This window comes from Odocoileus virginianus, chromosome 2 (assembly GCF_023699985.2).
Source record: "Odocoileus virginianus isolate 20LAN1187 ecotype Illinois chromosome 2, Ovbor_1.2, whole genome shotgun sequence".
NCBI classification, from domain to species: Eukaryota; Metazoa; Chordata; class Mammalia; order Artiodactyla; family Cervidae; genus Odocoileus; species Odocoileus virginianus.
The window spans coordinates 94,459,199-94,484,238 of NC_069675.1; the positions used below are offsets into that span (position 1 = coordinate 94,459,199).

Here is a 25,040-nt window from a genome sequence, read left to right on the forward strand (position 1 = left end):
AGGAAAAAGATACAGAAAGGGGTAGATGTGCACTTATGTAGCCTGTTGGGACTGTTCCTTTCAAGTTGATGTTACACAACTTTAATAGTTCATTAGCCAAAGTTGTTTTGGGCTGTTCACTATCCACTGGATGTTAAATGTGAACTTCAGTTTTCCTAAGAACGGTTTTATGAAATATCGTCACCCATCAGACATCTAGGTAAGATGCAGCTATCTCTTTATACTTAGCCATCAGCCAAGGGCTGTAGGTTTGTCCAGCCTGGGGTTCATTAGGAAAGGTGGATGTATTCTACTTTGGAACCCCTTTCTACCTTAGTGGCCACAAAGCAATGAAACACTTGAAAAATCATTGAATTCTACATAATTCAGGTGCTATGGTAACCTCTCAGTTATTTTTTAGCATCGACATTCAGCTAAGGGCACCTCAATAAACCCCACCTAAAAGAATCTACCATGTGCCTCCTAGCATACTAGGTGTTAAATATTCGTCTAGCCTTCAACAGCTCTGGTTTGTATATATGTAAAAGTGTCACTTGTCTCTGATTATGAAGTCATCATTTCTCCCACTGAACCATGTTGCTTTTGCATATGTTTGTAATTTGGTTGATTTCCCATTGCAGGACTATCCCAGGATGCCCATGTTATGCCACATCTCACTTTCCATTCACTGTGAAGGAATTGGTCAAAGAGGAACTGACATGGTTTCTCCTATGAAAGCATTGGAGGGCACCTCTTCAAAGTCAGCAATAAGCCACCTTCAATATTTGACCCTTATTCACTTCTGGCCCTGTGGAGGAGGCTCCTTCCAGTGAAGTCATGGCAAAAGGTGCTGGTGAGCATAGGATGACAGGGATTGGCTGAACAACCCTGTGTTACTCAGTCCCTCAGTCGTGTCCGATTGCCTGTGACCCCATGGACTGCAGCACTCCATGCTTCCCTGTCCTTCACTATCTCCTGGAGCTTGCTTAAATCCATTTGGTCAGTAATACTATCTAACCATTTCATCCTCTGCTGCCCTCCAATCTTTCCCAGCATTGGAGTCTTTACCAGTGAGTCAGCTCCTCCCATCAGGTGGCCAAAGTATTAGAGCTACAACCCTAGTGTTGGTTGCTCAGTCTGGCTGTTTGGCTCTTTGTGACCCCATAGACTGTAGCCCTGCTTAGCGATTAAACCACCTCCAGACTGTAGCTTGCCAGGTTCCTCTGTCCGTGGGATTTTTCCAGGCAAGAATACTGGAGTGGGTTGCCATTCCCTTCTCCAGACAATCCTAGACTAGTGGGCAATAAAGAACCAGGGTCCCCTAGAAAGCCATTGCCAGAATACCTAGTTTCCTGAGACGGTGTTTTTTTTTCCACCTCAAGGTTTAAATGTATATTCTATTTAGATGAGTCCTTTGGGGCAAAGGGTTAGCACTGGCTGAACCAGAGTTCCAGTCTAGTCAAATGATGGAGGGGGTGGGGGGGAGGTCCTGAGAGATTTTGGATTCATTCCTAATTTGGTATCATTTGGGTAAGGCTTTATTTTCCCACGCACACATTTTAACAGTGTCTACAGACAGAGCCAAGACTTCTTAGGGGGTGACAGGTATGATATTAGCCCATTTTACACCAACGACATGGGAGAGAAGGAGAGATTCCTTCGGGCGGGAGCCAGGTCGTGACGGGGTTCCGAGGAAGACGAGGCTGACCCGTCCCGGAGCGGACCGGCCTCACAGGCCTTGCCCCGAGGCCGGCAGGCGGCGCTGTCCGCACCTGGGCCTGCCCCTCTGACTGCAGCGACTCAGCGGCGACTGGAGAACCCCGACCCGGGAAATGTCCCTTTCTGTCCCTGTATCCCGGGGTGGGGCCCATGTCGCACGGGAGCGGGAACCGCGGCCTCAGGTGAGGCGCCCTGGGTTCCACATTCCGCGGGGACGTCGGATCCGGGGCCTCGTGGTCTGCACTGGGGCTCGATCCTGCGCAGCCGAGGGGTGGCGCTGGTCCTCGGCTCCCGCCAGGGCCAGCGGAGCTCGGGAGGGGGCGCCGGATCCCGCGTCTCCGGCGCGACTTCCCGGGAAGTTTCAAGTAGGAAAGCCCTGGCCGGGGCTTCCGGAACCGGAGTGGTGGAGAGGAGGGGCCGAGCAGCGGGAGCGGCGCCATGGAGGAGGGGGCGCAGCGGCAGGTGAACTGCGCCCGGAAAGGACGGGCTGCGGGCGCGGACCGGGGTGGAGGGGTGGATTGAGGGGGAGCTCGTTCACTGCCCCGGGCTCTGGCAGCGCCCCCCAGCCCCCTTCCCCTGTCCCTTCCCAGCCCCCTGCCCTGGGCCCCCTACACCTCCGCAGAGCAGATCTGAGCCCGGGGTGGGGGTGGGGGGGTAAGTGGTTTCTGCCCCCCTGGAAATGTCCCCAAATCACCTCCCAGTGACTCAGAGCCTCCGTCGGGCCAGCCCATGAGCACGTCTGAATCTGCAGTCAGGGCCACCAAAGGTGGGCCCGAGAGTTTCCTAAAAATCTATTCTTCCAGGTAGGACTCTAAGATCAATGAGCACCCGCTGGGACCGCAAAGGGGGCGGGTGCGGGCACCCAGGGAGCACTTCTCGGGTTGGCGGGAAGGGGGAGGGAGAGAAGCATGTGATCAGCAGGCGGAGGAGGCCGACCCCGCGCACTCTGTGGGGTTCCTCCCGCAGCACACAGGAGGCGGGGCTCGGGGGACCCCCGGGGGAGGGGCATACATAGTCCAGCGGCCTGGGAGGGAACCTTCGGATGCACAGAGGCTTCCAGCCCAAATGGCGAGGGGGCGGGGTTGCAGCAGTAGGTTCGCGTGGGCCCTGAGACTGAGGTTGTGTGTCTCGCCTCGTTATTGGGGGTCGGGGGGCGGGGAGGTGGCGAGGAGAAGTGGAGTTCTAGCTCTTGGCAAACGGGGATGGGGACGTCTGTGTACAAGATTGGGCCCCAGACGCCCAGCGGAAAAGGAGAGGTGTGTGCGCACTTGGCGGGATTCCAGCCCGGAGCCGGCAGGACCGCGGGCTTCGCTCCGCTCTCGGGTGAAGTGTTCTCCAGAAGACTCTTTGAGTGCCCCCACCCCTTGGGCAACTCTCAGGACTGCGTCTGCCCCCTCCCTCCCTCCCCCTTCCTCCGGAGGTCCCTCGGCCTGTTCCCGCCGTGGCTTGTACACATTTTCCGATTTCCTGTTAACCTCCGCCCAGCAGCGGCAGCTGGGTGACTCAGGACCCCGGTGCCGGGCCCCCAGCTCCATGAGATCTTTGTTTGCTCAGGCCTTTGGCTCTGGCCCTCTGGCCTAGGGCCCTCAAAGGATTTCCTGAGGCCCGCCCCTGCCCTCTGACAGCCGGGCCAGCGGGCAAGCGGAGGCCTGGGGTGGGGGTCCTTGAGACTGGGGTGGCCACCCCTTCCACTGTGCGCGGGAGATGGAGCGTGGAGAGGTAAGATGGAAGCTCTCACAGGGTCCCTGGGGTGGGGGTGTCATGAGTTACTCTGGGCCGAAGTCAGCTTTGGCACCGGTTGGTTTGAAATGGCCTCTGGGAAAGAGGTTTTCCTCTTCTTGCTCCCACTTGGGGTGAAGTGGTCAGAGAGACTTCGACTTCCTCCCAAGAGCTGAGCTGCGCTGGGAGTGGGCCCCTGGAGACCTCCTCAGCCCCAAGGGGCCTCTGCTTTGCCACCTGACGGGTCAGACCTTCAAGGGAGCAGCCCTGGCTTCTTCTACTCAGGCCACAGATTGCGCAGTCTGTCTGACCTTGGGAGGTCCCTTCTCAGTGCCGAGCCTATTTTTTGTTGTTGTTGTTATTTTAAAACATTTTGGTTGCTCTGGGTCTTTGTTGCGGCACACGGGTTTCTCTTGTTGCATGTTCTCTAGTTGTGGCGTGCAGGCATAGTTGCCCTACAGCATATGCGATCTCTGTTCTGTGACCAGGGATCGAACCTGAGTCACCTGCATTGGAAGGCAGATTCTTAACCACTGGACTACCAGGGAAGTTCCCGGGGTCTCTTTTTGGATCCTAGACTTGAGAGCAGCGTTATTACGTGTGGCTGGCAGGGAAAGACTGGGGCCCAAGAGACAGTGCCTTTCTGTCTCTGTGTTGTGGCCTTGAGCAAATTACGTCACCTCTCTGTGCCTCAGTTTCCTCATCTGTAAAATGGGGATGATAACTGCACCTACCTCATGGAGTTGCTGTCAGGTTCAACAGGTTCATGTCTGCACAGGTCTTAGAACAGAACACCCTATAAATGTTAACAGTTTTTTTTTTCCTCTTCCCCTTCTCTCTGATGGCAGAGGACAGTAACGTGGGCTGGAACGTAGCCTTGGGGCATCCATTTGGCTTAGGGATACTTGCTCTGAGGTCAGAGAGACACCCTGTGGGTCAGTCCTGGGTGCCATCCACACCTGCCTCTCTCCCACCTCCTTCTGTGATGAGCAGAGGCTTTGGAGGTGGGGTCCCAGAGGCCTGATCCCCCTGCCTTCCCACAGCCTGGGGCAGGCCATCGGCCTCTGGAGGATGAGAAAGAGCTGATCCGCCGGGCCATCCAGAAAGAGCTAAAGATCAAGGAGGGTATGGAAAACCTGCGGCGGGTGGCCACAGACCGCCGCCACCTGGGCCACGTGCAGCAGCTGCTGCGGTCCTCCAACCGCCGCCTGGAGCAGCTGCATGGAGAGCTGCGGGAGCTTCACGCCCGCATCCTGCTGCCCGGGCCTGGGCCAGGCCCGGCTGGTGAGTGAGGAGCATGAGGAGGCCCCTTGGGATGGGAAGTGACAAGTTGGCCCTGCTTCTTGACCTTGGCCCTGACCTACTCTCAGAGCTTCTCCTGAGAGAGCCCTGCCTAAGAGGGTTGGAGAGGAGCGAGCGAGGCATTGGGGGAGGGAGCTCTCGGCTCTTGGGGGAGGGGTTCACGTGCCCCACACTCTGCACACAGAGCCCACGGCCTCAGGACCTCGGCCGCTGGCCGAGCAGGCAAGGGCCCGGCACCTGGAGGCTCTACAGAGGCAGCTGCAGGTGGAGCTGAAGGTCAGGCAGGGGGCTGAGAACATGACCCACACCTACGCCAGTGGCACTCCCAAGGTAAGGCCCCCTGGGGGGAAGAGATTGTGTTCTCAGATTGTTCGAGAAGGTAATGATCCAGTGGCTAACCTGACAGGGAAATGCAGCCTAGCCATTGATCCTGTAAGGGAGACACTCTCCCCTTAGTCTGATGGGGGAGGCAGGCCCCAAATCTCAGCTTGGCTCCAATCCCTTGTCTAACAAAGAAGGCAAAACACCAGGGTGATGGGGAATCCCAGCCCAACCCCAAGTCTGATAGGGAAGTCCCAGCTCCTGTCCCAACTCCCAATATGATGTGGAAGCTCGCCGTGATCTCATAATGGAGGCTTGACTTAATCCCTTCCTTGTGTAGTCTGATGGGGGAGGCTCTGTTGCAGAGCTAGTCTAAAAAGGGAGGCTTGGAAGCTTCCTGGTTAAGACTGCACTTCTAATGCAAGGGGTGTTGAGGGTTCGATCCCTAGTCAGGGAACTAAGATGCTCACATGCCATGTGGCCTGCCCCCCCCCAAATAATAATAAATAAATAATTTTTAAAAATAAAATATAAAGGATATTAAAAAGCAGAGACATTACTTCGCCAACAAAGGTCCGTCTAGTCAAGGTTATGGTTTTTCCAGTAGTCATGTATGGATGTGAGAGTTGGACTATAAAGAAAGCTGAGCCCCGAAGAATTGATGCTTTTGAACTGTGGTGTCGGAGAGGACTCTTGAGCGTCCCTTGGACTATAAGGAGATCCAACCAGTCCATCCTAAAGGAAACCAAGCCTGAATATTCATTGGAAGGACTGATGCTGAAGCTGAAAGTGCAATATTTTGGCTACTTCATGTGAAGAGCTGGCTCTTTTGAAAGGACCCTGTTGCTGGGAAAGATTGAAGGCAGGAGAAGGGGACGACAGTGGATAAGATGGTTGGATGGTATCACTGACTCAATGGACATGAGTTGGAGTAAGCTTCAGGAGTTGGTGATGGACAGGGAAGCCTGGCGTGCTGCAGTCCATGGGGTCACAAAGAGTCGGACATGACTGAGCGACTGAACTGAGCTGAACTGGCTGTAGTTATCTGATCTACTGAGGGAGGCTTAGCTTCAGCCCAGACTGATGGAGGAGGCTTGGTCCAGTCCCCAGTCTGACCAGGAAGGCTCTGGCCTAGTCCTGGCCTGATGGGGTATGTGTCACAACCCTATAGGAGAGGAAGCTGCTGGCAGCCGCCCAGCAGATGCTCCAGGACAGCCAGCTGAAGGTGGCCCTGCTGCGAATGAAGATCAGTAGCCTGGAGGCCAGCGGGTCCCCCGAGCCAGGTGAGGCCTGGCCAAGGGGGCTGGGCCAGGTGGAGCAAGGCTGGGGCCTGAGGTGGCTGACCCCTCCTCCTCCCAGGTCCTGAGCTGATGGTAGAGGAACTACGGCACCGTCTACGCATCGAGGCTGCCGTGGCCGAGGGCGCCAAGAACGTGGTGAAGCTGCTTGGTAGCCGGCGAACACAGGACCGCAAGGTGCTGGCCGAGGTCAGACCGTGGTCCCCTCCCATTGCTTCCTGTCTGACTGGTTCCACCCTCTGTAGTGGCCGGTGATAGCGCTCGGCAGGCCATGAGGAAACAGGAGGCACATTCTTTTTATATGTATAATTTTCTCTCTTTCTGTTCGGCTCTGCTGAGTCTTCGTTGCTGCTTGGGCCTCTCTGTAGTGGTGAGTGGGGGCTACTCTCTCGTTGCGGTGCACAGGCTCCAGGGCTCAGTAGTTGTGGCTCTCGGGCTCTAGAGCACAGGCTCCATAATTGTGGCGTGTGGCTTAGTTGCCCCAAGGCATGCGGAATCTTCCCAGACCAGGGATTGAACCCATGTCTCTTGCACTGGCAGGCAAATTCTTTACCACTCAGCCGCCAGGGAAGCCCAGAAGTCACATTCTTGTCTAGATCGGGGGTCTCCAATTTCCAGGCCACGGACCGGTACCTCCTGTCAGATCAGCGGTAGCACTAGATTAGAAGTAAAGTGCACAAAAATGTTGTTGTTTAGCCACTCAGTCCTGTCCGACCCTTTGTGACCCCATAGACTGCAGCACATCAAGCTACCCTGTCCTTCACCATCTCCCGGAGCTTGCTCAAACTCATGTCCATCGAGTTGGTGATATCATCCAACCATCTCGTCCTCTGTCATCCCCTTCTCCTGCCCTTAGTCTTTCCCAGCATCAAGGTCTTTTCTAATGATTCGGCTCTTCGCATCAGGTGGTCAAAGTGTTGGAACATCAGCTTCACAAAAACATAATGCACTTGAATTGTCCTGAAACCATCCCTCCCACCTCCAGTCCGTGGAAAAATTGTCTTCCACAAAACCAGTCCCAGGTGTCAAAAAGGTTGGGGATCTGATCTAGACCTCATCCAGGGTGCCTCTGGGTGGCCTGAGCCGTTGCCCTCGCCATTACCCCAGGGCCCTGTATCCCCTGCCCGTATCCCTCCTGCAGGCTCAGGCCCAGCTCCAGGAGTCCTGCCAGAAACTGGACCTCCTGCGGCTGGCCTTGGAGCAGCTGCTGGAGAGACTGCCTCCTGCTCACCCTCTGCGTGGCAGAGTGGCCCGGGAGCTGCGGACTGCTGCGTCTGGGAACCCGCAGCCTTCAGGGACACTTGTGAAACCCACCGCCATGACAGGTACCCGGGAGCCCCTCCTACTTCAGAGCTGTCCTTCCCTTCCAGGGAGGAGCCTGGAACTCAGTGGTGAAGAATTTTGGAGAAGATTTTCAATCCTGGCTTCACCATCGCTTAGCTGTGTGACCTTGGGCCACTGACACCCCCTCTTCAGACCTCAGTTTATCACTCTGTCAAATGGGGGTGATAACAGCACCTACTTCATAGGGCTGGTGTGACAATTCAGTGAGTTGTTGCACATGAAGTGCTCGAATTTTTGCACCAACCCTATGAATTAGGTTCTGTTATCACCCCCATTTGACAGAGTGATAAACTGAGGTCTGGAGAAGGGGGTGTCAGTGGCCCAAGGTCACACAGCTAAGGATGGTGAAGCCAGGATTGAAAATCTTCTCCAAATTCTTCCCCATTGTGTTTCAATGAGTAACCATGAGAGTGTTAGGCTGGACGTGCCAGTGTTAGGGAGCTCACAGCCCTGGAGGCCTTGGTACCCAGTTCTGGGCAGTTTGCACTATTAGAAAGTGCTTCCTTATCCTGAGTGGATCCGACACTATGGAAGCCCTGAATTTCCCAACAGGGACCCAGTGCCAACTAGAGGGCCAGCCCCTGCCTGCACAGAGCTGGTACAGAATAGATAGGCCTCATCCCATTGTGAGCAGAGCTGAACGGGAAAAGTACAGGGACTGCATGGGCCCCCTCACCTGGCCTTGGGGAACCAAGGAATGCTTCCTGGAGGAGGAGGCATGTCCTTGATGGGCTTAAGGGAGTTGACCAAGTCAACAAGTTGGGGAAGGTGAGGGCAAGGTCTTGTTTGTTGTTCCCTCGCTAAGTCGTGTCCGAGTCTTTGCTGCCGTGTGGACTGCAACACGCCAGGCCTCCCTGTCCCTCACTATTTCTCAGAGTTTCTCCAAGTTTTGTGTCTGTTGAATTGGTGATGCTATCCAGCCATATCTAGGGCTTGTTAAAAGGTCTAAAATTCAGATACTTGAAGGCACCCCATAAGCTGTCTCCCAGCTAAACTCCCACATTCCTCCAGTCATTCTTTCTAGGATGACCTTCCCATCCTGGGCACTGCCTCGGTTTATAAGGTCTCTCAGAGTATAACTCCCCAGGCCCCAACTTCCTAAATGGTGCTCTTCAGCCCTATGTATGTCCTCAAGAGCTGCTAGAGTCCCACTGCTTCCTCTATCCTCGGAGGGACAAATCTCTAGTGACCCTAAAAATGAGCCCACTTGGTTGGCAAAACACACTGGTACCCACCACAGGAAGTGGGGCTGAGTTAGGCCCCGGGAAGAGGTGGCCGGCCAGGCACCCTGCTCCTTTGGGGCTCTTGTCCCTGGCATGGTGCTCCCTCGGCCTGGAGCCCTGGGCAGCGAGAGGACTGAGGTCTGAGTCTGACTCCTCTGCCTCTGTGTCCCTGCTTCTTCCCACACATAGAGGGATGGCAGGAGGAGAGGACCAGTTGGTTGGCCCCCAGGGTGGCAGGTGGCTGCCAAGGTGTAAGGTGAGCAGGCTCTGGGTTTGCTACCTCCATGAAAAGGCAGCATTCCTGGGGTCTCAGGGACCCCTTGGAGGATGGCATCTGATGATGGCCCCTCACCATGCTCCCCGACAGGGACACTGCAGGTCCGCCTCCTGGGCTGTGAGCAGCTGCTGACAGCGGTGCCTGGACGTTCCCCTGCGGCCGCGCTGGCCGGGAGCCCCTCCCAGGGCTGGCTTCGGAGCAGAGCCAAGCAGCAGCGTGGGGGAGGCGAGCTGGCCAGTGAGTAGGGGGCCCGGGGAGCTGGGGAGCGCAAAGGTTCCCCCCCCCACTCCTGGCCTGCCCTGAGCCCCGACTCTGGCCTTGCAGGTGAGGTGCTGGCCGTGCTGAAGGTGGACAATCGCGCTGTGGGCCAGACGGGCTGGGGGCCTGTGGCCAAGCAGTCCTGGGACCAGACCTTTGTCATCGCCCTGGAGCGGGTGAGGCTGCCCTTGTGTGGACCGGGGTGATCGCGGGTCGTGGGGTGGAAGGCTGGATGGGTAGTGGCTGGTGCCAGGCTCACCCCCACTCAACCTGACCTCCCCGTGTAGGCCCGAGAGCTGGAGATCGGGGTCCACTGGCGGGACTGGAGGCAGCTGTGCGGCGTGGCCTTCCTGAGGCTGGAGGACTTCCTGGACAATGCCTGTCACCAGCTGTCCCTCAGCCTGGTACCACAGGGACTGCTCTTCGCCCAGGTGCCCCCCCCCCCCCCCGGCCCCTGCCATCTGACCTCATGGGCCCCTGGCTCTGTTAACGTGAGAGGGGCCTTGGAGATTGTGCCCCGCCCTGCCCCCAACCCACAGTGAGGAGTGGAAACAGGCCCTGAGAGAGGAGCTCTCCGGGGATGAAAGATTCCCAGCCACTCTCTGAGGACTTCACAGGAGAGGAATAGCCTGCATCCTTGTCCTGACTGCCCTGCCGCGTGTGCGACCCTGGACAAGTCCCTTTCTCCTCCAGGCCTCAGTTTCTCCCCTGGTACCAGTGAGGATGCCGAATCCATTCTCTCTGGGTCCCTGTAGCTCTTGCATCTGTTGCCAACGGGTTCAGGCTGGAATTCTGGAGGCCGAGGAGGTGCCTGGGGCAGGTGGGAGGGGACTGGTCTTCAGCCCTGCCCCCTGCCCCCACAGGTGACCTTCTGTGACCCTGTCATTGAGAGGAGGCCCCGACTGCAGAGGCAGAAACGCATTTTCTCAAAACGCAGAGGTATGGAAGGCTGGCGAGCAGGGAGCAGCGTTGGGCCCCTCCAGAGACCTCGAGACTGAGCCTGCTTTTGCCCCAGGTCAGGACTTCCTGAGGGCTTCCCAGATGAATCTCAGCATGGCGGCCTGGGGACGCTTGGTCATGAGCCTGCTGCCCCCATGCAGCTCCCCAAGTACCATCAGCCCCCCCAAAGCGTGCTCCCAGACTCCAGCCACACCCCAGCGGGCCACCGACCCCGACTCGCCCAGGTGAGGAGCCTCGCTCACCCCAGGCTGCCTGCTTCTCTGCAGTGTCACCTCTCCAGACGCAGGTGGTGCCTGCCCCGTGGCTCGCCCTCTGACCTGTCTGTCTGTCTCGCCTGTGTGTCCACCCCCGCCCTCCCTGCCCGCTGCTCTTCCAACTGTCTGTGCCCAGTATGTGTCTGCTTCTACCCCACAGTAACTTCCCACCCAAGAAAACCCCCTTGCGAGAAGAGATCCAACCCATACCCAAGCCCCCTCGCCTCTACCTGGCCCAGGAGCCAACCCCTGAAGAGATGCCGGTGAGGGGCAGCAGGGCAGGGTTGGTCACCCTGGGGGCTGCCCAGGTCGGGTGGCAGGGCTGGAGGGAAGGAAGCCCTGCTCTGCCTTGAGACCCTCTCCCCTCGCAGCGCACCAAACGTCCCCACATGGAGCCCAGGATTCGACTCGAGCCGCCTCTGCCAGCCCCGGCTACCAGGTACCCCGGCGGGCTCACCTCGGTGTTTGAGGCTTTTATCCACTCATCTGGGTATTTGCATGTCAGACGTTGACACCTCACCCGGGCTCCTTGGCTTGCTCAGGTTCTCACTCGTTGAACCCACATTATTGAGCTCGGCCTGCTTGCCAGGTCCCAAGACACTGCAGTCCTGGGAACCCCGCCCGCCTCCCCCGGGCTCCGCAGCCCCATAGAGGGGGACCACCCAGGATCGAGCACGGGGCGTTTGGGGCGACTCCTGGTGGAGGCCCAGCCCTTCCTTGTGCTGGGGGCTTCCTGTGCCCTTTCTCTTGCAGGAAACCCCCCCGGCTTCAGGACTTCCGCTGCTTGGCCGTGCTGGGCCGGGGCCACTTCGGGAAGGTAGGGGCTGAGGAGGTGCGGCGGAAGGGGGTGGGCAGGCCCCAGCACGTTAGCTAGGGGGCTCTGGACTCTGGGGGGCAGTGGGCAGGGGAAGTAGATTCCTGTACTGCCCACCTGTACCCCAAACCTCTCTCTGGTCTTCAGGTCCTCTTGGTCCAATTCAAGGGCACGGGGCAATACTATGCCATCAAAGCGCTGAAGAAGCAGGAGGTGCTGAGCCGGGATGAGATCGAGAGGTGTGTGTGGAGGTCAGGGGGCTCCCAGCACCCTGGCGTCTGGAGGGAACTCAGGACGGCAGGCCTGGGCTGGGCTGGTGGCTCCAGAAGGCAGCTGAATACTTCTGGGGGTTCGAAGAAGTGACCCTGTGGGGGCAGCCAGGTCTGGGCTCTCTTATTAGCAACTGCAGCTGTGAACTGTGTGCCCTTGGGCAGGTCTCCTGTCTGGGCACCTCAGTTTCCTCATCTGTGAAATGGGAACAGGGTGGTGGTACAAGTTCAAGACCTGTGCGAGTCTCGGATACATATGAACTGTCACTGTACCTGCCTGGCAGTCTTAAGAGCCAGTAACCCAGGGGAGTTGTGTGGGTGACAAGGCACAGCCAGTGGAGGTCTTCCTTCCCTTTTGGGTTCCCTCCTTGCCTGTGAAACCCATGCCCTCCTCTTGCAGCCTGTACTGTGAGAAGCGAATCCTTGAGGCCGTGGGCTGCACAGGGCATCCGTTCCTGCTTCCCCTCCTCGCCTGCTTCCAGACCTCCAGCCACGCCTGCTTCGTGACTGAGTTCGCGCCTGGCGGTGACCTCATGATGCAGATCCATGAGGACGTCTTTCCTGAGCCCCAGGCCCGGTGGGTCCCCCTCTCGCCTCTTCCAGCCAGCCTTCCCTGGGCCCCCTGTCCCTGGCAGTCCGTTCATCCTGCTTCTTCTATGGTGCCCATCAGCCAAAAAGTGCATACAATCAGTGAGGGCTCAGTTCACATCCTGGTTATCAAACCCTCACAGCCTTTGTGACCTCAGACCTCAGTGTATATGGCGGTGAATTGGGGATAATAACTGCTTCATAGGCTTGGTGCATCGGTGGACATAACATTTAGAAATTGCAGAGCCTAGGGACTGGTGAGCAGTAAGTGACTGACAGATGGCATTCTTATGTCTTGCCCACCAGAGTGTGGACTCTGGAGCCCAGATTCACGTGTCAGCTCTGCCAGTCGCTCTGTGACCCAGGGTGGGTCATTTACCAGGAGTCTCAGATCCTCATTTAAAAAAATAGGCATGATGAGGCTTCTCTGGGTGGTCTAATGCTTAAGAATCCGCCTGCGAGTGCAGGGGACGCAGATTCGATTCCTGGTCCAGGAAGATCTCGCATGTCTCGGAGCAACTACTGAGCCCAAGGGCTGCAACTACTGAAGCCCACACACCTCGAGCCCATGTTCTGTAGCTAAACCTGTGAAACAGTCATCATTACCCCCAGTTCACTGCAGTGAGAAACCCATGCACCACAATGAAGAGTAGCTCCTGCTTACCGCAACTAGAGAAAGCCCATGCACAGCAATGAAGACCCAGTGCAGAAAAAAAAAAAAAAACACATTTTTTAAAAATTAAAAAAACAATAGGCATGATGGTACCAACGGAGGCTGCCAGGAGGATGCCAGGATGGGCATGTGGACACTTGGTGTCATTCCTGGAATAATCTAAGGGTCCGGGAACTGTAGGCTGTTATCAGGAGGAGCCCTGCCCCTGACTCTGGCAGGGACATTGGGGGTTCCCAGGCCATGGCCATCCTGGTGCCTCCCTGCCCTGTCCCCCACAGTCCTGGGCCTGAACTCCCCCCTGCACCAACCCTCCAGGTTCTATCTGGCCTGTGTGGTCCTGGGGCTGCAGTTCTTACACGAGCAGAAGATCATTTACAGGTAACTGGCCCCCAGGATGCTGGAGGAGTAGGCAAGGGGGTCAGGGGCTGCCCTCCTCCTGGGCTGCTATGAGGCTGGGCCGCTGTTCCCTGGGCCTCAACACGTCTCAGCTTCTTTGGGGTCTGCCCTGCCTTGCCCTCAGAGACCTTAAGTTGGATAATCTTCTCCTGGACGCCCAGGGTTTCCTGAAGATCGCGGACTTTGGGCTTTGTAAGGAAGGTGGGTGCCTCCCATCCAGGAGCCTGTGTCCTCCTGCCTTGCTCGTTCTGTCGAGGCCAGCAGGGTGGTGAGCAAGTGGCATCTTCCAGGAAATGTCCCTCCCAGCCCTCCTTCCAGGGACCAGCTAGACGCATTGGTTCGTCCTTCCTCGCCTTAAAAACTCAGAAAGACTCCCTTGCCCTCGGCCGGAGGGAGAGCCTGGCCTGGGAGAGGGTGCTGGGTTCTGCTTTCTGCATGACCCTGGCACACAGGCTTCGCTGAGACTCACATTCCTCATCCGTCAGGTGGCATGAAAACCGTTCCCACCTCCAAGGGTGTGGGGCAGGGCTCTGCGCGGGTTCCTTGCATGGAGTCCTAAGGGTTGGTGGTTGATTCTTACAACCAGAGGTTCTTGTGGCTGCCACAGCACGCTGGCATCAGTGTGGATGTTGGTTGGCAGGGATCGGCTTTGGGGACCGGACGAGCACCTTCTGCGGCACCCCGGAGTTCCTGGCCCCCGAGGTGCTGACTCAGGAGGCCTACACGCGGGCTGTGGACTGGTGGGGGCTGGGTGTGCTGCTCTATGAGATGCTGGTGGGCGAGGTGAGTGCTGGATGGGGAGAGCTGCTGGGGCCCCCAGGTTGGGTGGAGGTTGGGTGGGGGGCGTCCCTGCTGAGTCCCCTCCCCGCAGTGCCCGTTTCCAGGGGACACCGAGGAGGAGGTGTTTGACTGCATCGTCAATGCAGAAGCCCCATACCCCCGCTTTCTGTCGGTGCAAGGCCTCGAGCTTATTCAGAAGGTAATTGCTGCAGGGTCCTGGGCTGGGCCAGAGGGCTACTTGTGGCTCTCCAGGCTCCCTACCCAAGAGGCTGGGGGCAGGAGGGCAGTGTCTGGGGCTGAGCACCCTGAATGAGCCCTGTCCTCGCCCCCAGCTCCTCCAAAAATGCCCCGAGAAGCGCCTGGGGGCGGGCGAGCGAGATGCTGAGGAAATCAAGACCCAGCCTTTCTTCAGGGTGAGCGGCCGTGGCCACAGCGGTCCTGGTGCCTGGTGCAGAGGGAGGGGTCGAGGGCCCACGGGGGCTGCTGTTCCCATCATCTGATGTACGCCTTTGCCCCCAGACCACCGACTGGCAGGCTCTGCTCGCCCGCACCGTCCAGCCCCCCTTTGTGCCCACCCTCTGTGGCCCCACAGACCTGCGCTACTTCGAGGGCGAGTTCACGGGGCTGCCGCCCGCCCTGACCCCACCCGACCCCCGCAGCCCCCTCACCGCCCGCCAGCAGGCTGCCTTCCGGGACTTCGACTTCGTGTCTGAGAGATTCCTGGAGCCCTGAGGGCCTCCCGGCCTCTCCACCCCCTGCCCGCTCTCCCACGCCGGACGGTTAGAGCCTCTGCTTTGCCTGCCTGTCTGCCCACCTGGGCACGCAGGGATTGATGGGCCTTTGGGGCTGGAGGTGGCAGCCATGGGGCTGTCGTGGGCACTGCTCAGTCACCGGGCGAGTGCTGCCTGCCCCCTTCCCCCGACCTCTCCCCTGCCCGCTGCGAGACCTAGACCAGAAAGCGTGGCGCAGCAAGGAATGGTTTGGTTTTTTTTTAATACTTGACTTGCTTTATGGTTCATTAAATTTATAAAACTGTGTGCTGGACGCAGCCTGGCTTGGGGGTGGGGCCGGGGTGTCCGAAGCCCAGGTCTCTCCTTGTGCCTGAGACTCCCCCACGGGTCCTCGTCCTTTTCTTCTGCCTGGGGAGGGCGGAGCTGCCCACCAAGGCAGGGCACAGCCCCTCAGCTCCACTCTGAGGCCCGGAAGGAGTGGGCAGGAGTGAGGAGCCCCAGGCCCTTGGAGGGCCGACCCCTCTGGGTGCGGCCTCTCTGGTTTTCAGGCACAAGATGGTGGCCCCGGCTTCCAGTGACCCTAAACAGCTTGGCTACTGCCTTCCTCCTCCTCGTCCTCGGCCCAGAGGGTCTCCCAGGAGCCCGGGGGCCATCCACAGAAGAAGTGGGCCAGGTTGCGGGTCAGGCCGCGGTCGAAGGGGTTTCCGGGGCGCTGGCGGAGGTAGGCGATGCGGTGGGAGGAGATGAACTCCCAGGTGGTGGTGTTGCTGGCCACCAGGTAGAGGTGCGAGGCCAGGAGAAGGCCAGCCACCAGGGAGAAGAGCGACAGCAGCAGGAAGGTGGCGAACAGGAGCCCGCTGGACCGCAGCCAGAGCCCCCAGGGCTGGAAGAAGCGGAGGCCGGACCTGCAAGGGAAGGAGAGTGACAAGGACCCAGGGCTGGCGGCGGGGTCGCCCGAGGGGACGGCCATTTGGGAGAGGGTCCAAGGCCCCTGAAGAGGGAGCCTGGGGGTGCTGGTCCTCCCCCACACCCAGGGCAACTCACCATGCCAGGTACAGGGCCCACAGAAGCACCACCAGCTGCAGCGCCAGATAGGCCACGAAGAGCGGGTGGTTGCGCTCGCCCACACAGTTCTCCATCCAGGGGCAGTGGTGGTCGTAGCGGCGGACACAGCGACGGCACTCACGGCAGTGCCGAGCCCGCAGGGGTTGCTGTGGGCACAGAGGGAGTTGGGCCTCAACACCGGCTCCCCTCTAGGCCCAGTAATGAGGGTGGGAGGTCAGGGCTGGCATCTGGGAGGCTTTCCTGGAGGAAGGGGGTGAGGCCAAGAAGTCTTGGCCTTGCCTGAGTCCTCCCACGGAGGTCCCCACATCACCCACCAGCACCATGCAGTATCCGCAGCGCCGAAGGGGGATGGCCTGAGGAACCATGGCTGTCTGCTCTTCCTTGGCCTCCTCCTGAAAAAGGGGGGGACAGAGGATGAGATGGGGGTCCCTTGGGAGGCAGCTGAGACTTGTGTGTGTCTCCCTTGGGGGCCAGCTTAGCTCTGGGTGTGCACATTTGGGGGCCTATCCATGTGTCATGGAGGTGGCAGAGTGGGGCAGGGTGCCCTGGACTGCGAGGTTGTGTGACTTTGGCCAGTTACTTCCCCTCTCTGGACCTTGGCCATTTTCTCGTTGTAGGACGGGGCCCTAGGTCTGACAAGATGATTCCTTGGGATTCCCTAGGAAAGCTCTCAGCTGAGTCTAGCATGAGGCTCACTGGAATCTTGAGTTCCCTGGTGGAGGGAGGAGGGGTTTGGGCCCCCCAGTTACCTGGGGCTGAGGCAGGACATTCACGTAGCCCGGGTCCATGAGTGACACGGTCAGGTAAAGCAGCAGGGAGCCCAGCACGAGCAGCAGGAAGGTGAGGGGCAGGAGCAGGTCCCCCTGCTCTTCCCACTGCCGCAGTGCTGGAGAGGCCAGAGAGGGAGAGTGAGGCCGGGACCGTGGGCCGGGCGTGGCGGGGGAGCGCGCAGCTGGGGGCGGGGCGTGTGTCCCTGGATGGACAAAGGCGTGGAAGTGGGGCTGAATGAATGGTGTGGCCACTACACAGGGTGCAGCAGGGAGAAGTTCAGGCTTGGGAGGAGAGGAAAAAAGCAGTTAATCTACACTATCTCTGGAGGGCAGTAGGGAACCATGGAAGGTTACCGGGTCAGATATATTTCTGAATGGCTTCCCAGGTGGCACTAAAAATAAGGAACCCTCCTGCCAATGCAGGAGACATAAGAGATGCAGGTTCCATCCCTGGTTCGGGAAGATCCCCTGGAGGAGGGAATGGCAATCCACTCCAGTATTCTTGCCTGGAGAATCCCATGAACAGAGGAGCCTGGTGGGTTACAGCCCATAGGGTTGCACAGATATGACTGAAGCAACTTAACATGCATGTTTCTGAAAGCCCTCTTAGTGCTAAGGTAAAGATGGATCAGAGGGGAGGCCTATCCAGGACACAGAGAGGAGTGTGTCTGGGCAAGGGTAATGGCAGGGGGGTTGACCAGATTGGAGGTAAGGGGTGATGGGACCAGACTTGGCTGGATATGGGGAACAGGGAGGAGGACTCTGGCTCTGAGATGGAAAGAGGCTGGCCAGGTAAGAGATGCACAAGAAACAGAGATAGAGAAGGGTGTGGCTGTCAGGTTGGAATGCTGTAGGGGAGCCCAGGCCACTGCCAGGGTCCAGCCCATGGAGGTGACTGAAGGTTTGGGGGAAGGGGGTGGAGAGCTGAGCAGGGAGAGGCAGGAGACAGCCAGCCAGACATCAGAGTGTGGACAACTCAGGTGCCCCTTGACTATAAAAGGGAGTGGAGAAGAAAAGGAGGTTGCAGTGGGGGATTTCTTTCCAATGCGGAGACTGAGCAGGTTTTTAGGCTAAGGGGTGAAGCCAGTGGAGGAGACTCAAATCTTGGGAGGAAAGTGAGAATGCCCCTGGTCCAGAAACTTAGGCTGCAGCGAGGAGGAAGGGGTGGGGGTTGTGGTGGTGGTGGTGAGGAAGGGGGAAAGCCTGTGTTGGAGGTGGCCTGTGGCAGGTAAAGAGGGGGAAGGATGGAAGTGGGCGGGTGGAATGAATGAGCGCTCACGGGGATGAGAACAGGAGGGACAGGCTGCTCCCCTCTGCCGTGTCCTCTTGCCTGAAGGTGGGGAGCCCGGACTTGGGGCAGCTAGGGCCACGCAGGGATGGGGTGGGCGGGATGCCAGCCCTTCATCTAGTTGATCCTCGGAATCTTGGGAGTCAATTCCTGGGAAGGGTCGGGCGGGTCCCAGGATCAGGGAAGATGGGGTCTCGAGCGGGTCGTCGGATCAGGTGGGCACCGGGTGGGTCCTGGGACAGACAAGGGTATCTGGCAGGGATCAGGAAGAGTCTGGGATTAATTAGGGATCAACTGGGTATTAGGCGGAAAGCAGGTGGCTCTTGGAATGAGAGGTGGGGAGGGGGCCTCTGGCGCGGGAAGAGTCCGGGGGAAATCCCAGGATCTCCGGGGGGTTCGACTAGGGACTCAGTGAGACCCAAACATCTGGGGAATCACGCGGGATCGGGTGGGTCCGGGGTCGCGAGGGTTCCGGCTCACCGGTATCATGCAGGAAGAGTACCAACGTGATCCCCCAGGTCAGCACTGTATGCCCGGTCCGCACCAGGACCCCAGGGGTGAAGAGCGCCCAGGGCGCCATCGCCTCGGCCCCGGGCCCCACCCGGAAGAAGCGCTCAGAGGGGCGGGCCCTCCGAGGAACAGGGCCCGCGGCCGCCCGGGGATTGGCGGATGCGGGCTGTGGGCGTGGCCGGATTGGGCCAGGGAGGCCGCCTATTGGGCGACAGCTGCGGTTTAGTAGGCCCTCGAGCCAACAGGTGCCTGAAGAAGCTGAGGGCGGGGCCGGCGCGCGCGCAGCCGGTAACTCCCCCAGCTCCACCCCCCACTCCCCCAACCCCAGCATCCAGGTAACTTTCGAAAACCGACCTCCCGTCGCGAGTCCCGCTCCAGTCCCGCCGAAGTTCCACCACCCGCCCCCAGGCCACAGATTCACGCATGCGTCCAGGAAGATCCAGGTGTTGTGACTCAAGGTGGCAGAATTGCGCCCGGTTCAGAGATGAGATGCTCGAAGCCTCAAGAGAGGCAGGACTAAACCAAAGTGACTTCAGGGTAATAACATTACCATTTTCAGATTTTGCAGACGGGATGAGACCAGAGTGGAAGTACGTGGTAGCAGATTCTGACTATGAGAGGCCTGACTGGGTCAGAGCCGGAAATCCCAGTACTGCCCCTTCCTACCTGTGTTCACTTGGGCAAGTTACAAAACCACGCGGAGTTCTGTTTCTGTCTGTATGATGGAGATGATAATAGTACCCCTCCTCAGGTGGTTGGAGGACTAAATATTGGAAATAGTGCCTAGTACAGGACTGACTTGTCGCCTCAGCTCTAAACCAGCACCTACACCCAATGACTTGCCCAACCTAGGGTTTCAGGCTAATCTACCATAAAGCCTAGTCATTCACTGCTTAAATTCCTTTACTGTGTTCCTAGGGCCTTCCCCATCCAGCCCTGCCTTTCCTCCTTTTTCTCCCACGGATACCAACATCCACCTTCCTCCATCAGATTAGTGCCCTACTGACTCCGCAGTATACTCTTAAGACATTTGTTGTTTTTGTCAGCTCAGCATCCCCTTTTCTGTTGGAGAACTGACTCCATCCTGTGTGGATCTGGAAGAACTATGTCCCTCACTTTATAGGGTGGTGGGAGAGAGACCGTGGGCTTGTGACTAGAAGGCAAACATGGTCCTCATCTCATTATTCCCAGTGATTGGATCTAAGTGGTGGGCATGTGACTTGGCAGGGTCAATTAGAATAATTCCATGAGAGTATGCTATAGATGCTGAGAGAGAAAGGGGTATTCTTTTGGATCTCAAGCGTGAGGAATAGGATATAATGGCAATTGGCAGCCGGTTTTATGCTATGTGGTGAGAGACTCTGGCAGAAGAGGAGGCCAACTATAAAGAGATGTAGAGATAACCAGCACTGAAATAGGGAGTGAGAAAGTCTTTTTTTTAAAGATATTTATTTATTTGGGTGTGCCGGGTCTTAGTTGTGGCATGCAGGATCTTTAGTTGCAGCATGAGACATTTTTAGTTGCAACATGTGAACTCTTAGTTGCGGCATGTGGGGTCTAGTTCCCTGACCCCATGTGGGATCTTCTCGGACCAGGGGTCAAACCAATATCCCCTGCATTGGCCGGGGATTGAGCTCAGGCCCCCTTCACTGGTAGTGCAGAATCTTAGCCACTCGACCACCAGGGAAGTCTGGAGAGATGGTCTTAAAAACATGATCTGAGCCCCTAGATCCAACTGTTACTAAGGCTGATCTTAACACTAGATTCCCAGTTGCATTAATGAAATTCCTCCTACAGATACACTACTTAGGTAAGTGTTTGAGTGTCTGTCACTTGTAGCTCTGTCTTAATTACTGCAATGGTTGCATGGCTTAGTGTGCCAAGTGGGGACATCTACTAATTGTGGGACTTCCCTGGTGGCTCAGTGCTAAAGAATCTGCCTGCCAATGCAGGGGGACACTGGTTTGATCCCTGGTCCAAGAAGATCCCACATGCCTTGAAGCAGCTGAGCCCGTGAGACATAACTACTGAGCCTGTGCTCTAGAGCCTGAGACCCACAACTACTGAGCCCACATGTTGCAATTACTGAAGCCTGCATGCCACAGAGCCATGCTCCAAAGTGAAAAGCCTGCACATGGCAACAAAGAGTAGCCCCCACTCACCGCAGTGAGAAAGAGGAAACCCATGCACAGCAATGAAGATCCAGCACAAACAAAAATAATTTTATTTATTTTTTTTAATAAATTTTAAAAAAGAAAGAATCCTGAGGGTTCCACGAGTCAGCCGCTATGCTAGTGTCAAAGATTAAAATAAGGTTGGACATTAGTTAAAGTTGTAAGGACATATTTTACTCAGTAATATACTATTGTGGTAGGGAACAGGATCCAAAAAGAACTGAATGTAACTTTGATTTGTACAGAGGTGATTGGGTATTTTAAAGGGAGAATGAGGGAGTAGAGATGGGGAAGGGCAGGGGCTTGATGAGACTCAGGGAAGTGAAGACTTGCAAAGAGCGGGTTAGGGTAAATGCTCATTAAGCCAACTGTGTCTGCTAGCTGGCAGCAAATGAGGTTAGGCTGCTGCCCTCCCTCGGAGACTGGGAGACAGAGGCCTGATCCTTCCTGATGATTACATTTTACCGGGATGGCTTCCAGGTCCTTGAGAAAGATGCTGCTGAGTTATAGGAGGTACAGATACACCTGAGGGGGACAGAGAAAGCATTCACAACTTGAAGTTGTTTTTAGTAAATGCTCTAAGAAAGGCTATTCAGGTGTTAAAGAGCAAATTCTTTTTTTTTTTTAATATTTGGCTATGCTGGGTCTTGGTTGCTGCATGGACTTTTCTCTAGTTGTGGTAAGCAGAGGCTATTCTCTCTAGCTGCGGTGGCGTCTCTTGTTGCAGAGCACAGGCTCTGGAGCGTGGACTTCGGTAATTGCAGCACCTGGGCCCCATAGCCGCGGCTCCTGGGCCCTAAAGCACAGGCTCAGCAGTTGTGTGGGCTTAGTTGCTCCGTGGCACATGGGATCTTCCTGGATCAGGGATCGATCCTGTGTCTTCTGCATTGGCGACGGGTGGATTCTTTACCACTGAATCACAGGAGAAGACCCAAACAATAAATTCTTTTGGCAGCCTGGAGGTTTCTCAGGCAGGTGCTTTAAGTGGGGGTGTTGGGTAGAGTCATCTTCCAAGTGTGACCCAGGGCTCTTAGAAACGGTAGGAGTGAAGTCAGAGGAGGGAGTGGATGAAATCCCTGGAGCTGAAGACTTTGTAGTTTTCATAGGCCGAGCCTGAGGCCTGGTGGAGAAGAGGGCATGGAGCTGGCTCCAGTCTGGTCTAGCAGAGAATCTCTCACTGGGCGCTGGCACGTGTGGGAACAGGTCCACCTGATCTGGGACCAGCACCTGGACTGTTCTTGGGGAGGAGCTCTCCACCGTTGGGTGCGGCCTCAGTACTACCTCGGGGGCATGGAGAGCACTGCTGAGAGTTACTCTGGGACACACAGCTGGTGTCAACACGGACTCTGCTGGGTAAAGCCCAGTCACCTCGCGATTTGGCCCCGGCGCCCCTGATCCTTCCCTCTGCGGCAGCCACGGGAGCCGCTTCACGGTTCTCCCTGAAAGGCCCTTCTCCTGGCAGAGGCCCTCTGTCTAGGACTCCCCTTTCCCTGGCCGTCTACAGCCAGGCCTGGCAGCCTTGTCTTCTTGCTGGATTCAGCTCGAAGGTCTCCCTTGTGAGAAGCCTCCCCTGCCTGCACCGGGACACTGTCCTTGCTTGCAGTCCTGCTGGCCCGCCCGAGGGGCCTGCTCTGTGTGTTCCCTTCTCCCCGCTCCTCACACACCGTCATCATCTCGTATGTAACATTTGTCTCTACCATCAGACAGTTGCAGGCAGGGACCCTGTTGGTCTGTGGCCAGCCAGATCCTCAGTGTCTGGGCATAGGGGTGTGGAGAGACTGCAGAGGAAAAGCAGGTGTTCCAGTCCCATCTGCCACTGCTGAAGAATGGATGCTTTTGGACTGCGGTTGGGAGGACTCTTGAGAGCCCCTCAGACTGCAAGGAGATCCAACCAGTCCATCCTAAAGGAAATCGGTCCTGAATATTCATTGGAAGGACTAATGCTGAAGCTGAAACTCCAATACTTTGGCTGCCTCATGCAAAGAACTGACTCATTGGAAAAGACCCTGATGCTGGGAAAGATTGAAGGTAGGAGGAGAAGGGCACGACAGAGGATGAGATGGTTGGATGACATCACCAACTCAATGGACATGAGTTTGAGTAAACTCCGGGTGTTGGTGATGGACAGGGAGGCCTGGCATGCTGCAGTCCACGGGGTTGCAGAGAGTCAGACATGACTGAGCAACTCAACTGACCAAACTGCCACCTCTCCCCTTGGGCCGGGCCCAAAGACTGACCCAATGCACCCTCCCGTCACTGCTCTTGCACTCCAGGCACACCACCCAAGCCAGCCCAGGCCCCCTCTCCATGGCCCCATCCCTTCCACAAAAAAAAGACACTGCTGTTTTCCACTTTGCACAAAAATGTATTTCTGTGACATCCCAAAGTACAGACATTTACCCGGGCCCCGGCTGGTAAAGCGATGCGATGTGAGCTCTGCCTGGGGTCTGGCGCAGGCCATGTGAGCATGGAAGCGGGGGGCAGATGGGGCCCGTGTGCTGAGCAGAGGGGCCACAGGGCAGCTGGCCTTTCCCAGGGCTGGGGTGTGGGGGGAAGACCCCAGGGGAAGAAGGCCGGGTGCCTCTCCCCTGGGCTGCTCATCCTGCCTGTTCTGTCTGGAGGCAGGAATGCCAGGAGAATCGGAAGCACAGGCCCAGCGAAGGAGGGACGAGAAGCCACCCTCTAAAGGCCGCCTGCAGTCAGCTCTGCTTCCCAGCCCCTTGTTCCAGACGGGGCCTCCTCCCTGCTGTCGGTGCCGTGAGAAGCAACTCGAAGTGACGTTAAGGGAGGACCACAAGGTATTTTTGAGATACATCTGTGTGTCTCACACACTTCTCGGAAACCCAGCGAGGAGGTTTCCAAGGGGAAGCCTGGGGGCAAGGCGGGAGGGGAGGATGCTGGTCTGGAGGTGTCTGCCTGTGGCCGCCAGGGAAGGCTGGCGTGGGGATCCCCCCCTGCCCGCGGAAGAGGTGTGGGCTCCTCTGGGCCATGGGGCAGGCAGGGGTAGGTGAGGCAGGCTCAATTCTGCTGGTGGGGTGCTTGGGCACCGTGGGGGCTGCAGGCTGATGAGGGGTGGGGGAGTGAGAGAACCACCCTGGCCCCGGGAGGTGTTGGCTTCCAGGGTGGGAAGCAGGTGGTGGGATGCGCAGGTTCCGGGTATGTTTGGCAGAAGGGGCAGCGGAGGCTGCCCGGGTTCTGACCAGCCCTGGGCTGGGGCCTTCCACAGCCTGGGGCCTGGTGGGAGACTAGGACGCAGCCTCCATAGCAGCGTGGCCTCAGGCAGGCCTGTCCAGAGGGCAGCAGAGCCACTGGGCGCCTTGAGGGCCCTCTGGGGCTGGGACTGCCTGGACCGAGGCAGGTACGGCTCACTTCCTCACCCCAGAGGCCCACAGCCGGGAGCACCAAGGCATTGGGGAAACCCAGTGGGGTTAGTTTTTAATCCCCAGACCCCATCAGCTGCACCGAGGAACCTAGATAGCATTCTCGGGCTTCAGTGGGCGGGTTAGGAGGCTGGAGTGGGCTCTTGGGGGCCCCACTGCCTCTCCGAACAGGAAGCGAGGCCAGCGTCGGAGATTACAGGGCACCGGCCGGACACTCACACTGTTAGAGGCATTTAGTCTGGCAGGGGTGGGAGTGAGTGTGGCAGCGATGAAGGCTTTGAAAGTAGGGGCTTGAGGATGGCCAGGGAAGCTGCAAGGACTCAGGGGGTTATTTCTTTTGTTTTTGTACAGAAATCATACACACAAAACTTCACACTTCCTAACCAAAAAAAAAAATAATATATATATATATATAATATATATATCTCACTAATGTTAAGGAAAAGCGTCGGTTGTGCAAAAGTTCCCCTGTGTCCCTTCGTCCAGTGGGAGGCTCCCCGGGGCATGGGGATCTGCCAGCTGGGCTGCTTGAGCGCGCTTCCTCCCGGCCTCGTGGTCCAGAGCAGTGGTGGGCCGTGGAGGCAGAGGCCTTATCTGGACGTGTCCATGTTCTCCTCTTTAAAGTTACTGCAGTGCTCAATAACCTTGCTGGAGACAATGGGGGAAAGAAGATTGGAGGGTGGGCTTTCACTGGGGTGGGCTCAGCCCCTCCCAGCTAATCAGGCTGCTGGATTTGTTGGCAAATGTTAACCATCATGCTGACCCTGAATGAGATGATGTGTGCCAAGTGGCTGGCAGAGTGGCCGGCGTGTGCAGGGTACCCAGGAAATGGTACTTGTGGCCATGAATACCTTTAGCCCCCTGTCCTCCCCAGGCCTCCCCTTCCCATGTCTCAGCACTGAGGCATCTGTGGTTAGGGGCTTCCCTGAATCATCTTAGGCCTGACCC

At 57.4% G+C, this 25,040-nt stretch overlaps 3 protein-coding genes across 9 annotated transcripts in view; 1 reads left to right on the forward strand and 2 right to left on the reverse strand.

Moving 5' to 3' along the window:
* The first annotated feature begins 1,988 nt into the window (after positions 1 to 1,988).
* On the forward strand, positions 1,989 to 15,211 carry PKN3 (protein kinase N3). Of its 3 annotated transcripts, none has more exons than XM_020874831.2 (22): positions 1,989 to 2,160; positions 4,461 to 4,701; positions 4,904 to 5,049; positions 6,212 to 6,323; positions 6,400 to 6,527; positions 7,480 to 7,663; positions 9,273 to 9,419; positions 9,507 to 9,616; positions 9,728 to 9,871; positions 10,304 to 10,379; positions 10,456 to 10,624; positions 10,815 to 10,917; positions 11,026 to 11,093; positions 11,408 to 11,471; positions 11,616 to 11,707; positions 12,138 to 12,314; positions 13,314 to 13,376; positions 13,519 to 13,595; positions 14,035 to 14,177; positions 14,266 to 14,373; positions 14,507 to 14,543; positions 14,694 to 15,211. In XM_020874831.2, exons 1-22 carry the CDS (start codon positions 2,137 to 2,139, stop codon positions 14,885 to 14,887), a joined length of 2,607 nt encoding a protein of 868 aa, XP_020730490.2. In that variant the 5' UTR covers positions 1,989 to 2,136; the 3' UTR covers positions 14,888 to 15,211. The 3 variants fall into 3 exon arrangements, with proteins under 3 accessions (XP_020730490.2, XP_070310265.1, XP_020730488.2); XM_070454164.1 differs by having other exon boundaries at positions 1,990 to 2,160; positions 6,400 to 6,515; positions 14,507 to 14,587; XM_020874829.2 differs by having other exon boundaries at positions 1,991 to 2,160; positions 14,507 to 14,587.
* On the reverse strand, positions 15,151 to 18,650 carry ZDHHC12 (zinc finger DHHC-type palmitoyltransferase 12). 3 transcript variants are annotated; one of them, XM_020874827.2, is made up of 5 exons: positions 18,509 to 18,650; positions 16,720 to 16,856; positions 16,285 to 16,362; positions 15,950 to 16,116; positions 15,151 to 15,810 (listed from the first exon to the last, which is right to left on the reverse strand). In XM_020874827.2, exons 1-5 carry the CDS (start codon positions 18,606 to 18,608, stop codon positions 15,486 to 15,488), a joined length of 807 nt encoding a protein of 268 aa, XP_020730486.2. In that variant the 5' UTR covers positions 18,609 to 18,650; the 3' UTR covers positions 15,151 to 15,485. The 3 variants fall into 3 exon arrangements, with proteins under 3 accessions (XP_020730486.2, XP_070310428.1, XP_020730487.2); XM_070454327.1 differs by having other exon boundaries at positions 15,151 to 15,826; XM_020874828.2 differs by having other exon boundaries at positions 15,487 to 15,788.
* Positions 18,651 to 23,056: 4,406 nt separating this feature from the next.
* ZER1 (zyg-11 related cell cycle regulator) overlaps positions 23,057 to 25,040 on the reverse strand; it is a 29,949-nt gene continuing 27,965 nt past the window's right edge. For all 3 annotated transcript variants that reach the window (XM_020874815.2, XM_020874814.2, XM_070453951.1), the window contains exon 16: positions 23,057 to 24,740. In XM_020874815.2, the coding sequence (XP_020730474.2) occupies positions 24,683 to 24,740 (58 nt within the window). In that variant the 3' untranslated portion in view covers positions 23,057 to 24,682. The remainder of the gene's footprint in view (positions 24,741 to 25,040) is intronic.